Below are 14,794 nucleotides of genomic sequence, written 5' to 3'. Positions count from 1 at the left end.
GCTCCACCCATCAACACTCAGGTTAACAATTTTACCCTCTAGACCTTTTGCACACTGCTCAATTTCTCTTTCATACGCTTCATCCAGCAATTTGCCTGCGACATCTGCTCTGTTGGGTGGACTGTATCCTGGTCTTCATGACTGAACCATGTTAATGAAGTGTGGATTCTCAATCATACGGAAAGCAGAGTTTGTTGCATAAACAAACCGGGCAATTTTTTCATCAATTAACTCTTTTTGTAATCTGCTGGTTCTTATCACAAACTTATTTATGGTTGTTTCTGGATGATGGAGATTTTTTTTCCTTTTTGCTACAGGTGATATACTGTGGCTATGTGACATACGTGGTGTAACTGAAACACTATCATTGGCAGATAACTCTGAAACTATGGAAAACGATGGTGATCTTGAAGGTGGATAGTCTTCAGAATCCTGTATGTTGAGGATGGATTCTCCTAAACAAAATAAGTCAATGCAGTTATTTAATTATTATTACCATACTGCTCATCTAGTATTACTCATTGCATTCGCTGACACTCAGTACTACTTTAAAGGTGAAACTGTAAAAGGAAGATCTGCCTATTTCAGCTTTTTATTTTTTATCACAACTGCATCTAAAATGATAGTATCATAGAGTAACAACTATATATTTTGCTCAAACATGAGAATTCAAGAATAGTCCAGAAGGAAGACAGGCAGTCCTTAAGAAAGAAATATGAAATAAAAAAGTTTACCAACCTGAAGATCCTGCATGTTCAGACATGTTCCTTTCATCATCTTCAGTGCCGCTTCTTCCTGAGAAGGAACATGTCTCATGATGTTGTTTCATTCGGGCAACCAGGCCTTGCATTTCTTTGTTGCACTGTTTGCATTTTGCACACATGCCTGTCTTACCCACAGGTAGAGGAACTTCATTAAAATATTCCCAAACTGGGTCTCTTTTACAGCCTGCTGCCATTATAGGTTTTCCCTTTTAGTGAGAGAATGGTATGCTAAATCTCAAATCAATGAAGGCTACACTCAGAAAGACCTCAAGACTTCTGGAATATGCTGCTCAAACAGTTTCACTGTTGTTTTTACTGCCTGTCCCTCCCTTCTCATATTTATCTCCAGACTTCTTCTCTTTGTCCAGATCTATTCCGCCCCCAACAATCTTCTATTCATTGAACTTTTTGAAACTTTGCAATTTTAGAGAGAGGTAAGGGATTGACTCTGTGTACACAAATTTGCAGAGGGACAATAGGGTTGAGGTCTGTTATTTCTCACCTCTCTGTATTTTATTTATTTAAAAACATTTTTGCTGTTAACAAGCATGTTATCTCTGGAGACACAAATTCACAGTGTGAGAACTGCAAAATTAAGCATCTTTGATGATATCTCCTAGACTGAGCCCTGAGTCCCATTGGGTAGATAGAAAGATTAACCTAAATAATCTATACAGAAGCCCCTGGAACCGCATAAAATTGGGTCCCTAATCCATGAACTGTTGGAACTCATTTACAAAACTTTTCTTAAACATTATATGCATATATTGTCTCATACTATAGAATTAGAATTTATAATCCCTATTCCATGATGAGATATCTTTGAGCTATAATATAGTATCTTAATTAAAACTATCTTTAGCCAGGTTTTTTCCTCAAAAAGCAATTTATCAAAAAAATCTGATTTAAATAAAAATAAATAAATAATTGATTTCTATCCACCCTGCTTTTGGCATTCACAACATCCCCTGGCAACAAGGTTCACAGGTTGATTGTGCGTTGTGTGAAGAAGTACTTACTTCCTATTGTTTTTTTTTTTTCGGCCTGCCGCCTGTTAATTTTATTGGGTGACCCCTGGTTCTCGTGTTCTCTGCATCAGTCATGATTTTATAGACCTCTGTCATATTCCCCCTTAGTCATCTCTTTTCTAAGATGAACGGTCTCAGTCTTTTTAATCTCTCCTCATATGGAAGCTGTTCTGTACCCCTAATCATTTTAATTGCCTTACTCTGTACTTTTTCTAATTTTAATACTGTGTATCTTTTATGAGATGGGGTGACCAGCGCTGTATGAAGTATTCAAGGTTGGGCGAACCATGGATTTCTTTAGTGTCATTATGATATTTTCTGTCTTATTATCTAATATTCCTAACATTATGTTAGCTTTTTTGACTGCCATTGTACATTGAGTAGATGTTTTCAGAGAACTATCCATGGTGATTCCAAGATCTTTCTTGAGTGGTAACAGCTAATTTAGACCCTCTCATTTTGTATATGTAGTGGGGATTATATTTTCCAGTGTTCATTGCTTTGCATTTATCAACACTGAATTTCATCTGCCATTTTGTTGTCTAGTTACCCAGTTTTGTAAGATCCCTTGGTAACTCTTCAGTCAGCTTTGGACTTAACTATTTTGAGTAACTTAGTATCATCTGCAAACTTTGCCACCTCACTGTTTGTTTACCCCTTTTTCCAGATCATTTATGAATATGTTGAACAGAACTGGTCCCAGTACAGATTCCTGGGACCCAGCTATTTACCTCTCTCCACTGTGAAACTGACCATTCATTTGTACACTTTGATTTCTATGTTTTAATCAGTTACTGATTCATGAGAGGACCTTTCCTCTTATCCCATGACTGCTTACTTTGCTTAGGAGCCTTTGGTGTGGGATCTTGTCAAAGACTTTCTGAAAGTCCAAGGACACTATATCCACTGGATCACTCTTGTCCACGTTTGTTGACACCCTCAAAGAATTCTAATAGATTGCTGTGGCGTGATATCCCTTTACAAAAGCCATGTTGACTCTTCCCCAGTATATCATGTTCATCTGCGTCTGATAATTCTGTTCTTTCCTACAGTTTCAACCAGTTTCCCTGGTACTGAAGTTAGGCTTACCAGCCTGTCGGAGGCGATGCATGGGGTGGGGCACGCAAGGTCATGTCTGTCCCGTCCCCCCCGTCCATCCCCCCCAGATTTCTGCCTTCCATTTAGCACAGAGGTTTTCAAACTATGTGGTGGCCGTAGGGGGATGCGCCCCACAGTTTGAAAACGGTCATGTCCTGCCAGGAACTGGTGGGAGCTGCTTGGGTCCCTGGCTCTCTGCACTGTGGGAGCTGGCTGGTTGCCCAGCAGCCCTGCCTGCCTTGCTTCCCAAGCTGTGCCACCCCTGCATGGCCAGGCGCTCCCCCAGCAGGACGGAGAGCATAGCTCATAGCTGCACCCCGATGTGCTCTTGCCTCTTCCCCGAAGGAGACGAGCACCAGCTGGCAACGCCCCCTGGAGCTGGCCCCTGCCCACGGAGCCTGTCTGCCATGAGATGCTCCCCGAGGTGCTTGTTCGCTGGTGCTCCTGGCTCCGCTGCGGCTCCTCAGCCCAGAGGTGACATGTGGAGTGGTCACATGCCCACCTCAAATCTTTAAATTGTGCCCCCCCGCCCTCCCACTCATCAAGAGTTACTCATTGTCTCTGCAGCTTGTAATTACCAGGATCACCTCTTGAGCCCTTTTTAAAAAAATTGGCATTTCATTAGCTATCCTTCGGTCATCTGGTCCAGAGGCTGATTTAAGTGATAGGTTATGTACCATGGTTAGTGGTTCTGCAATTTCATATTTGAGTCCTTCAGAAGTCTTGGGCGAATCCCACCTGGTCCTTATGACTTATTACTGTTAAATGTAGCCGTTTGTTCCACTACCTCCTGTAATGACACCTCAATCTGGGACAGATCCTCAGATTCGTCACCTAAAAAGAATGGCTCAGCTTTGGGAATCTCCCTCAGATCCTCCACCATGAAGACAGATGCAAAGAATTCATTTAGCTTCTCCACAACAGCCTTGTCTTCCTTGAGTGCTGCTTTAGCACCTTAATTGTCCGGTGGTCCCACTGATTGTTTGGCAGGCTTCCTGCTTCTGATGTACTTAAACAATTTTTTTTTTCTGTTAGTTTTTGTGTCTTTTGCTAGCTGCTCTTCAAATTACACTAGGTGCTGTTGGCATTAGCATGCCATAAACATCTTGTTGCTGAGGACATGAGAAGGGAGGAAATTAAGATGCTGGAAACCTTTGTGGAATTAAGAAAACATCATCACCCATCTCTGTGAAGCTAAACTTGCCCTGATCCACCTAGCACAAGGTTCCAGGACAAGCTGTGGACCTGACTTACAAGGAAAGCTGCAGGAACAAATATAAATGCTGTACGAACTGTAAAGAGAAAGCTTTCAACCAGCCCCAAGCAGTGCTTTTTGAGAGCAGTTCCTGGGGCGGGGAGTTTGGATGGATTGTAGGAATTTGACTGGTCCATAGAAAGCTTCAAACTTCTTCCTAGGGGGTCAGGTCAGGTTAGACACGACATGAGGGGGAGCTGACATGGGGCAAAACTCCGAAAGCAAAGTACCGTAGCCAGGCGTGAATGCTGTGGTAAAACACTGACATGCCGTCACCTAGTTTGAGAATTGGACTCTCTCCATGTGAAGAGACAATGGGCACTACTTCACATCTCCATTCCCTGATAGAGAGCTTCTTAAGACCTCAGTCAAAGTTAAGGACCCCTGGATGGGCTTTACTGACGTCAGCGACAAAGACACTGACTCCGCTGTGATGGCATGGTTGGGCCAAGCTACTTGGAGACTCGTGTTGGCTCCTGCTGAAGTGGGAGCCAGCCATACGCAGCTGAGTGGAATTCAGAAAACCACCAGTGTGCATCAATCCTTGGTCACCATCTGCGTGTGGCTCACTCTGCTGCTCCCAAGGAGGCTAGAGACTCAAGGGGAGGATGTTGTGGTTACTCAGCCATCAGCAGGTGATTTGGCTTCCTTCTCTGCCTCCTCCCTCTTTACCGATCAGTGCCCTGGGACATTGGCTGCAGGCTCTTTTGAGGCCAGTTTTACATAGGAAACCAGCACCAAAGATTTAGAAACTCATGATGATTGCAGTCTGCCATCACTTTGATCTGAGGTAAATTTGGGTTCCCAAGCCTGGTGGGTAACTGTGTGTGTCTGAGTGGATCTGGAGTGGATCATCTCTCTAGTAGTGTGATGCGGGGCCTTGGCGCTCTCCATGCTGTGCAAAGCAAAGAAGCCAAGGTCTCTGCCCCAGCATGTCTACAGTGTAATCCATCCAAGTTGTGTGTGAGGGGCCAGTCAAATTTACATAAACATACTTGCTAATTTACATATATTTGACTATTCTTGGCCTGTTGGAAAACAAAGGGTGTGTTTAAAATAAATTTTCCCCATCTTCAGGCGCAGATGGTCTGTCCTGCCCCTGCAGCAAGGTCAGGGGCAGCTCTCTCCACTTTCTTCAGGGGACATGAGCCTCTCTTGTCCTCTGGAGTTCACCAGCACTCCACTCCTGGAGCTGCCCCACATCTGCCTTCAGCTCTGTTCCTCCTCCTCTGAGATCTGAGCCCCCTTTTCCCTGTCTCATCTTGCCACCCAGCTCTCTGCTCCCCTCTTTCCTCTTGGCTGACGCCTCTCCCCATGGATGCTGATTGACATATGACTAATGCCTGTCAATATTTTAAAGACCAGAATCATCCATTACCTGGCTGAAAGGGACTCTGGACAACGGGCATCCCAAAAGAAGTCAATCTTCCTGGACAGGACCCCTTGCTCTCTTCCTCCTCTGCCCGGTGCAGCGTCATGGTCATAGTTGTGGCAGCCAGCGGTCAGATCTTGGAGCAGGCCTGAGAAAACCACCCGCCTCCCCACAGTCGGAGTTTAGGCAGGTTTGCCCGCAGTTTGCCCTGCTGCGTGCTGTTCTGATGAGCAAAGGGGTGACTGCCGCTCCCTGGGGCAGGATGTTGTTAAAGTCAGTACCCCGACCTGCTTGCCAGAATGGAAGAAGTTGGGAGGTGGCGTAAGCAGGTGAGCTGTGCCTGGAGTGGCACTTGAGAGGCTAAGCAAAGCTGGGGGTGAATCTAGTATTAGGCTTTCCATCCTTGAACATGTTCCCCAGAGTTGTTCCCTGTTCCAGAATCACTGGAAAGTGTCCAGATGGCACCAGTCTGGCTAGCTTCTGTTTTCTGTTTCAATCCCCTCCACCAGTCTAGGTGTACACTGCCGCCCCCCCTTCCCTCCCCCAGCACAATCCTCCGACCCAACCACCCTCTTCTAGTTAATAAAGCTGCAGGACTCGTTCTGCTCATCCCAAGAATGCAGGTGCTAACAAGGCTTAGTGAAAGGGTAAACAAACCCAAGCGTGAGGGATCAATAACCTCTGGCCAACGCATTCCTTCTGGAAAACAGGCTCAAGCTTGCAGTCTGCGGAGAGGCTCTGGGCTTCCTGTTTCCCTTCAGGGTGGGCGGCTGGTGTGTGTTTGTTTGTTTGTGGCTCTTGTGAACTGAGGTGGGAGCGGATGGGGTTTATTTTATTGTCAGACGGGATGTGACAGTCACTGCTAGGGGTGGGAGGGACAGAGGAGGGCAAAATCCTTGGGCTGGAGGATTCTCCTTGGGGGAGAACCGAGGCATGAATCTAAGGGGCTGCGGGAAGCACTGAGCATTCTTGCCCTCTATCTGTTGATATGTATGGGGCTGATGAAGCTTGGCTATGGACAGGAAAGTAACCTCTAAGTCATGTCGGCATCTCCCCTCTTTGGGAGGATACAGAAGGTTTGGGTGGATGGATGCTTATCAGATGGAAAGGAGACAGAATCATTCAGGAAAGTGTCTTGGATGTTCCGGTGTCTGTCAGACCAGGGCCTTCACGTGTGCACTTGTTCTCCGAGGAGTATCTTCCTCGCAGCGTGTGACGGGGCCAGGGAGGTTCTGGAGCTGCTAGGGGTGGCGGATGAGTAGAGCCCTGAAAAGTGGGTACTCTGCTGCTGCACGGTACAGAAGAAACCGCTGAGAAGGGAGAAGAGAAGTTGTATGTGCCAAGCCGCACAGCATGTTCCCGCGTTCTCTCCAGGTGCACATGCAGGAGTGTCTGTGTGGCTGAGAGAGGGCAGAACGGGCAGCAGTGAGCAGCTCTGCTCTCGGGGCTAGCAGTCCTCACGCTGCTCCCTCTTGGGAGCAGAGAGAGACCAGTTTGTGCTGTGACATCAGTTACTCCCAGAAGAGTGGGTGCTTGGGTTTCTGAGAAGCTTCTGGTTTGATTGGCTTTTCTCCCAAAGTGTTATATTTGCATGAATGCAAGTGTCAGCTTTGCACTGAGACCCCGGCTTTCTCCGCACTGACAGAGGCATGGGGTTTTGTTTTGTTTTGTTTAAAGTGAAGTAATTAACGCAGGATAGTTATCTCACTGCAAAATCCGAATGGAGACAAAGCAGTTGTTGTGTTTTACTGCAAGGCCTATAGGTGAGGTCAGCATGATACTGGCTGCCTGGGTTGACCTGCTCTAGTTTATCACACAATGCAACTGTGATTTGTCTCCACTCTGTTTTTAGAGCAGGACAGCTAATGCGCATTGTTGATCCCATGGTAAAAACTGACCTTTTCAGCCTGTGAAGACCAAGCTGCTGAGTTTCTTCTAGCCACATCCTGTAGTTAAAGTCCTTCGCAGGAATCACCTGTAGCCCTTCACTGTGGCTCTCTTAAGCCACGCTGGACCATTACTGTGCAATGCTGCAGTACTGAGATCACCAGATGTCCTGATTCTATAGGGACAGTCCTGATTTTGGGGGCTTTTTCTTATATAGGCACCTATTACCTCCCACACCCTGTCCTGATTTTTTACACTTGCTATCTGGACACCCTATGCGGTGTCATCTTGAAAATGGATAAAACCCTGTAAAGATCCCAGTAAAACACATTGAGCTGAACTCTCCAGGGAGTTACTTCTGATTTGAAATTAGTGCGACAGAGAGCAGAGGTTGGCTCCTTGCGCATTAAGTACTGTGTGGGGGGGTGGAGGGAAGAATGAACAATATAGAGAGCTTTTAGGTGAACCATATCTTCACTGCTGCTCTTCAATACAAGGAAGGCCCCCCTGTTTTAAGGAAGAGGGAATTTTTAATGGAATTCCCCTTGTATCGCAGACTGTGGGTGGTGATGACATGGAAACAGTGTGTTTGGAAGAATTATTTTTGGAGCTGTTAGTCCATTTGATTTATATATATATAAAGTTTGGTGCTCTGTGTTGACTCAGTTGACAGTGCTGTCGGGATTCTTGTGACTAGACCAAGATGGTGGGTCTACTTTGGCTGAAAAGGAGGTGGGAGGAGAAGTGTTACAGAGAGCTTTGTACAGTCCTGAATGGGAGAACTGATCCCCTGCCACTCTCTGGGAACTGGCAGGAAGGCGAAGGTTGTGGGCTGGGGAGTCATTAACAGTTCTTACTACAGGCTAGCTGCGCCCTATGACAAACAGGAGGCACGCGGCAGTGTACGCCAATCAACTTCAAAGCGGTATCTAGCCCTGTCAAAAATATGGGTTCTTCCAAGACAGCCGGGACGGATGGCAACCCTAAATAGTTGAATCAGCAGTTGGGGGATCAGTCGCACCCTTCTTCCTTTGGGGTGTTTCACTGAAACGTGTGTGCACGTATAGGCGTGCAGTGACAAATGGATCCAAGTGGTGGCCTCTATTTCCAATGTTGTTTTAATGATATTTATAATCCACTCCACTGGTAACAGATGAAGAGTCACTCCCAAGTTACTTGAGTTGCAGTTAGTAAGGTGTTCCTTGCCATGGTTTGATACATGGTCAGGAGTGAGCACGCTTGTTTGCTGTTCTGCCCAGAGCCTTCCATCGGTGCTGCTGTTGGCTGGCGTGTCAGATTTCCACCCAGCTAAATAAACTGCTCGAAAATGAAGGGACATGTTACTCCCCTGTCTGTGCAGCGAGTGGAGTTTCACCAGGGTAGAATTACAGCCCACGTTTGCTGTAAGCTGTATTCTGAATTGCTTGGAAACATCGGGTGTCTAGAAAATGTGACTCACAAATGTCATTATTCGGTTCCCCTGAGGATTAAAGAAACACTTTTCCAGGAAGCAAGTGGTTCTTGTTTTCCGAGGGTAATCAAAATCCTTTCCCAGAATCTGCTTTGGGGAGGACAGCCAGTGAGGTGTCCCCTTGTCATTCAGATCCAGCCAGTCTATCTCCATTTACAGTGAACTTAAATAGGGCACAACTTAAATAGGTCACATCGAATATGAAACCTCGCTACCCCTTTCCTTGTTCTAGATGCTGCCTTAAAGCGAGATCACTTGTCTGGGTGTGTTTAGAGGACTGTCGCTGGGATGTTCTGGCGCTCCATTCTGTGTTGGGAGCGCCTCATGGCTTGCACTGTGTCCCAGCAGCATGACGCTGGGGCAGCCGAGTCTGAGGTGGTGAGGATTTCCACAGCCGTAAGCCTGTTCTTGTGCCCCAATCAGTCTGATCCTGCAGGCTGTTGGCATTCATGATAGCTGCGTGCTGTCTTCATGCTGATATGGTTTGGGCACTCAGGTTCTGACGGAAGCTTAACATTTCGCTGCTGCCTTTCCGCTGGACCTTTTGCCTGGGGGAAACAGGCTGACGTACCAGCTGTTCATAACCTGAGATGAATGTATCATAAATGACAAATATAAGAGCTGTACCGTGAGATTCCTGGTGCGAGCATCTGAAGTCCGCCCGTGTCTCGGGTCCAGCCACAGCAAGTGGGATTCCACTAAATTATCGAAGGCTTATAATGATGAGCCTCCAGATCCAAGAAATAGCTGTTGTCAGTCATGCTGGTGATTTTGGTGATGTGGGAATCTGTTACCTTGTCAACGGGCTATGAGAGGGCCATGATTTTCAGTCACTGCCACCTTCATCTGGGGTTGCTTCCTTCTTAGATTTGTCGTGTTGTACAGTCATCTCCATGTCCCATAATGATACTCTTGTGTCTGCCCCAGAGCAAAGTTGGGATTTTCTGTGTGAGCCAGATCCAAAGCCTGTTGAACTCATGTAGCAAGTGAAGGTTAGACCCTATAAAAATTGGGACAGGTGGCCACCCTGTATCCTCCTTCCATCTCCCTCCTCACCTGATCCTAATCAGGGGCTTGTATTTCTTTAAATGCTTCATGACAAGGATTTCAGTTAGGGGTTTGTTTTCGATCGTTGAAATGATCTCCAGAGATTTTGCTTTTTGTACTTTTTAAAAAATATTTGCGCTCTGGTAGCTGCTGAGCAGTAAAATACGAGAGTTTTCCTGTTGGGTTGTGGGGAGGGTTCCTTTCTGGAAGCAGGACAGACCTTGGATTCAGTGAAACCTCTCTCTGGTTCTGGAGGGAATAAGCCACAATTAGAACGCGGAAGGTTTTGTTTTGTTGGTTCCTACATTGTGCTTTTCCTGTGGCCTGTTGAGTGCCGTCCAGATGTGTTTGGTATTCAGCCGTATCTGGCTGGGGGAGGGCCAGGGAAATGTGCTGGTGTTGCATTATTGTAGACAGTGGCTCTGGCAAGCTGAGCTTGCAGCTTTGCAGATGTATACAAACGTGGAGACTGCACTTGGGCACCTGGCACCACCCAGGGAGGCAAAGGCAGCGATTCCTATTCATAACTCGACTCGCTAGGGAATCCATGCAAGGGAGGGGTGGACAGAAGTGGCCTGTGTGATCTATTTTGGGTGGGAATGGTTGTAGGGAAGAGTGAAAGGGACACTGGCCGGTAGTTTAAACCAAAGAATATGATGGTTCTAAAAACAGCCCCTAATTAGGAGAGGAACAGATTCTAAATACATGGCGGCTCCAAGGCTATGGAACTTCGTTAAACTGGACTTGATTAAACTGAACTACAGGTTTTATGACAGGTTTCAGAGTAGCAGCCGTGTTAGTCTGTATTTGCAAAAAGAAAAGGAGGACTTGTGGCACCTTAGAGACTAACCAATTTATTTGAGCATAAGCTTTCGTGAGCTACAGCTCATTTCATCGGATGCATTCAGTGGAAAATTTATTTTCTTTTTACAGGTTTTATGTTCATTTCCATAATTTCAGGGGAGGAAAAACCTTATTTATACAATTATTATTATTTATTATTTGTTTGTTCTCTTGAAAAAAAACCTACAGCCCTAAATAGTAAAATGATTCTAAGATGCAGTTAAACTTGGGGGAGGGGGCCAAACTGTTTGAAAATGTGATAATGAAGTGTTCAGGAACTCCAAATAATCTTAACTCTGCCCCTGTATGCCACTGCTCTTGTATATTATCCATATCTGGCAGATAAGGAATGCTTATGATTGAGTATGGCAATTTGACAAGGCTTCACATTGGTTGTGTAACGGACACAAATAGTTCTGTATCTTTTGCGGGTGAAAGTGCCATTCATTCTACTCTGTCTGGAAGAGCTAAGGTGCTCATGTGTCCCAGTTTGGTGAGTGATATACTTACAGTTAGGTTTGTGGTTACTGTTGCTAGAGTGGATGGGATCAAAGTGCTTGGCTATAGAGGCTGGGCTGTAAGACTTAGTGTTAATTACCCTCCCCTTCATGTAACACATGGATTCTCAAATTGGGTGGTGGTGGGGGGGTGTCACGTTATGATCACACTCCCTTTTTTATGGCCAGACTCGAGGAGGAGGGTCCCAAAACACTTTTCTGTTGTAACACGAGGTCACTGCATAGAAAGGTTGAGAACCACTTACAATGTGTGGAATAGTGATACTTGTAGAGGTGCCGGGGATGGCAATAGATGTGGCTTTTCAACTTCCGTTGAAATGATGGCTCTGGACTGTGTGTGTGTGTGTGTGTCTATATATATATTAGTCAGTAAGAGAAAATCGTGATAAGATCTTGACTCTATTTGGAAAGGTTTTGGTGTACGTGTAGGGTAAGGGCCGAGACGTTAGCCTAGCAATCTTGGGAAGGGGCTGAGAACTGGAGGAGAAAAACAGACTGTGGTCCAGTAGGAATTGTCTGTAGTGGGCAATCGGTGCAGAGGATGGTATGTCAAGTATCAAACGGCGTAGCAGAAGGTTGCAGCTTTCATGGCAAAGCATTGTGGCAAAGCATATATGCAGGGTAGACTGTGTCGGACATTTTGGCAGGGATTTGGAAGCCGCGTGAAGGCCCGTTTGCAGTAATTTACCCCTGCGTTTCCATCCAAACGTAACTTGAAAAGTAAATTTCAACCTGGCTTTGCTTTCACATTTTTAAAAAAGGTCTAAGAATCTCCCTGTCCCACGAATTATAGATTTGAACTTTAAAACTGCAGCTTAACTAAACTGGGTGGGAGGGTGTTTGAGAATTTGGGAGTGTGGGAGTTTTTTGAGAATTTTCCTCTCAATGAGTGTAATACATGATCAGTGACACCTTGGTGTATATGTTTGATCTGTCTGGATTTTGGTTCGTGTATTAAACTATGTCCAGTTCAGATCTTTTTGACCCTCTTCCATACTGTCAGTTCACGAGCAGGCTTGCTAAAGTTCGCAGCTGCGTGATGAACTCTAACAGAGTATGAGCAACCAGGGTTTATAAACTCAGTGGCATTCTCAAAGTGTAGAAAGTGTTGTCCCGACTATGTCCAAAGCTAACCCACCAGACTTCACAGCAATAGCCAAAGGCACCATCCTTGTTGATTTCAGTGGAGTAAGCCAAGTTTAGAGATTCTAGGCCAAACCATGTTTGATGGATGACCTGAGTGAGGAGGGGGTTGTGGGGAAAGAGAGTTGTAAAACATTTAAAAGTGGAACCTCAAGTAGCCCCTGCATGAACAGAGCTGGTGGATCTCAATCCAGTAAAAAGGGATCCCACCACAGAAATTTCCACCACCACAGCTGACCCTAGCTGAGAGTCTCTTAGCTGAGAAACCAAGGACATTGAAATGCCCTCTCAACCCCTTCGAGGGCAGGGCTAAGGTGCACAGCTGGGGTGAGAGGAAGTTTGCACTCAGCCGCTGGTGCTGGCTCTGCAAGGCTCTGTAACCCCCATCAATGATAAAAAGCCTCTTGAGGAGAGAGGCAGGTCAGGATAAGAACAAGGAAGGGGGTTAAAATAACTAGGGGCCAAACGCTCCCTGTGCCAGGCTTGGAGTAGGAGGTAATGCCGGGGTTGTTGGGAGGAGTCCTCCTTTGCCACTTCTCCAGGCTGCGGAGCAGCAGTGGAATGGCTCCGAGTCTGCTACCAGTAGTGCTGAAGCTGGGCTAGGCCCAGCTGCTGTTGCTCCCTGGCTCTGTAGGGAGCTATGATGGTGGATCCGCCAGTCCCCACCTCACTGTGCGGAGGTGTAAGAGAAAACTGGATTCCATGTGAAACACAGACACTCCTGTTGCACAGGATCATTAAATTGCCCCCACACCACCATTCCTGCCCTGGCTCCTTGTCCTTCCACAGAATGGAGCGGGATTTACTGCAGGTGAAGCAATGAGGAATGGTTTTATAAAGCAGCCTCCGCATCCCTGCCCTTCGACTTATCCAGGCAAATGCAGTTTAGGTCATGTCTGGGTTTTCAAACAGTTAGGTGCCCAACTCCCTTAGGCCTTGTCTAGCACCAACAGCGTGTAATGGCTGCTAATGTCACCTGTGTACCCAGACCCTTGGATAATGGTAGTCACGTTATCGGTGCCCTTCCCTGGGCCTTCTCTAGTGACTAAGGGATCCTGGGGGCTTTCCAACAGCCATGATGCCAATGAAAAGTGCAAGCCGCAGGGCTACCTGGAGAGGGCAGCCTACCTTCACAAGCCTAGGGATAGCATGTATCTGTACAGCTTCAGAACACTGAGTGGCCATTTACTAGTGAATCCTCCAGACACCTTTGTGAGCTGGCTAGGATTAATCACAGCCAGTTTTGCAGAAGGGAAAGCTGAAGTGAAGTGATTTGGCTGAGGTCATGCAGGAATCAGTGGCAGAGCAGAGAAATTCAACTTCAGCCTCTCCAGTCCTAGGCTAATGCCTAACCATTGGGCATGCTCTCCTCTCTCCTGTTCCCTCCTTCATTGGTGTGTTTGAGAACTCAGATACCCCATGGCTGTTCTGCTACATTTTCAGTCCTCTCATTCCCTTTTCCTTCCTCTTTTCCCCCCAGTCGATATTCGTGAAATCCAAGAGATTCGTCCAGGAAATAATTCCCGAGATTTTGACCGATACCAGGAGGATCCCTCTTTCCGGTCAGACCCATCTCACTGCTTCGTCGTCCTCTATGGAATGGAGTTCAGGCTGAAAACTCTCAGCCTGCAAGGTGGGCAGTCCCTTCTGTTAGCTTTGGATTTGCAGGGTCATTTTGATTGCATGCTCCTCAGGGCAGGGACTATAGTTTACCTGTGTGTTTCAGCATGCCCAGTTCTGCCCATCTGTCAACACAGTATCCAAGCTTTGGGGATACTTAAATATTAAATGAAGATGATGCGGGTGCTTGAATGCCACTAACTTCAAATATTCTTTTCACCTTTCCTATTGCTTGTTTGCTGGAGCCAGTTGCACCAATTTAACTTAAGATCAGTGCCAAAGGCAGTGTAGGCGTTCTCATTTTGGTTTAAGGGTGGCTTGTTTCAGATTAGCATAGGTCAGTTAGGAGCAGGTTTAAACTCAAGCAGAGACAAGCCGCTCCAAACAGCCTGCAGCAGTGTTTTCGCTATATCGGTTCACAAACCAGTGTAAGTTCCATCGGTGCACCTTTCTCCTGTAGACAAGCCTTGGTGGGCAGCCGTACTGGCTTCTGCATATGCAGGACAACTGTGCCTTCTACACAACGATTGCCAGAACACACAGGGAGAGAGATGTTATTTTCTAGCTTCAAAGAGGATACAGCAAACAATGGGGAGGTTAAAAAGAAATCCGCGCACATTCTAAAAATAGCTCTCGCTTACATCTCCAGAGCAGCTGAAATGTCGCTCCGTGAAAACAAACAGGCCCCAAAAAACCCCCAAGGCCTCGTCAGCGAGGTGGCTTAGAACGCCGAGCATGGAGGTGAATA

General features: G+C 46.3%; 1 protein-coding gene across 19 annotated transcripts in view; it reads left to right on the top strand.

Moving 5' to 3' along the window:
• Positions 1-14,794, top strand: part of PLCG1 (phospholipase C gamma 1) — a 100,577-nt gene that overhangs the window by 31,275 nt on the left and 54,508 nt on the right. For 16 of the 19 annotated variants that reach the window (XM_043527423.1, XM_043527427.1, XM_043527421.1 and 13 more), the window contains one exon: positions 13,907-14,059. The exons of 2 other annotated variants lie outside the window; for them this stretch is intronic. In XM_043527423.1, the coding sequence (XP_043383358.1) occupies positions 13,907-14,059 (153 nt within the window). Of the gene's footprint in view, positions 1-6,693; positions 6,700-13,906; positions 14,060-14,794 lie in introns of those variants that run through there. One more of the 19 variants, XM_043527434.1, reaches the window with a different exon arrangement.

Source organism: Chelonia mydas, chromosome 13 (genome assembly GCF_015237465.2).
Source record: "Chelonia mydas isolate rCheMyd1 chromosome 13, rCheMyd1.pri.v2, whole genome shotgun sequence".
In the NCBI taxonomy this organism is placed as follows: domain Eukaryota; kingdom Metazoa; phylum Chordata; order Testudines; family Cheloniidae; genus Chelonia; species Chelonia mydas.
The sequence above is the reverse complement of the archived record's forward strand: the minus strand, read 5'-3'. Positions and strand labels throughout refer to the sequence as shown.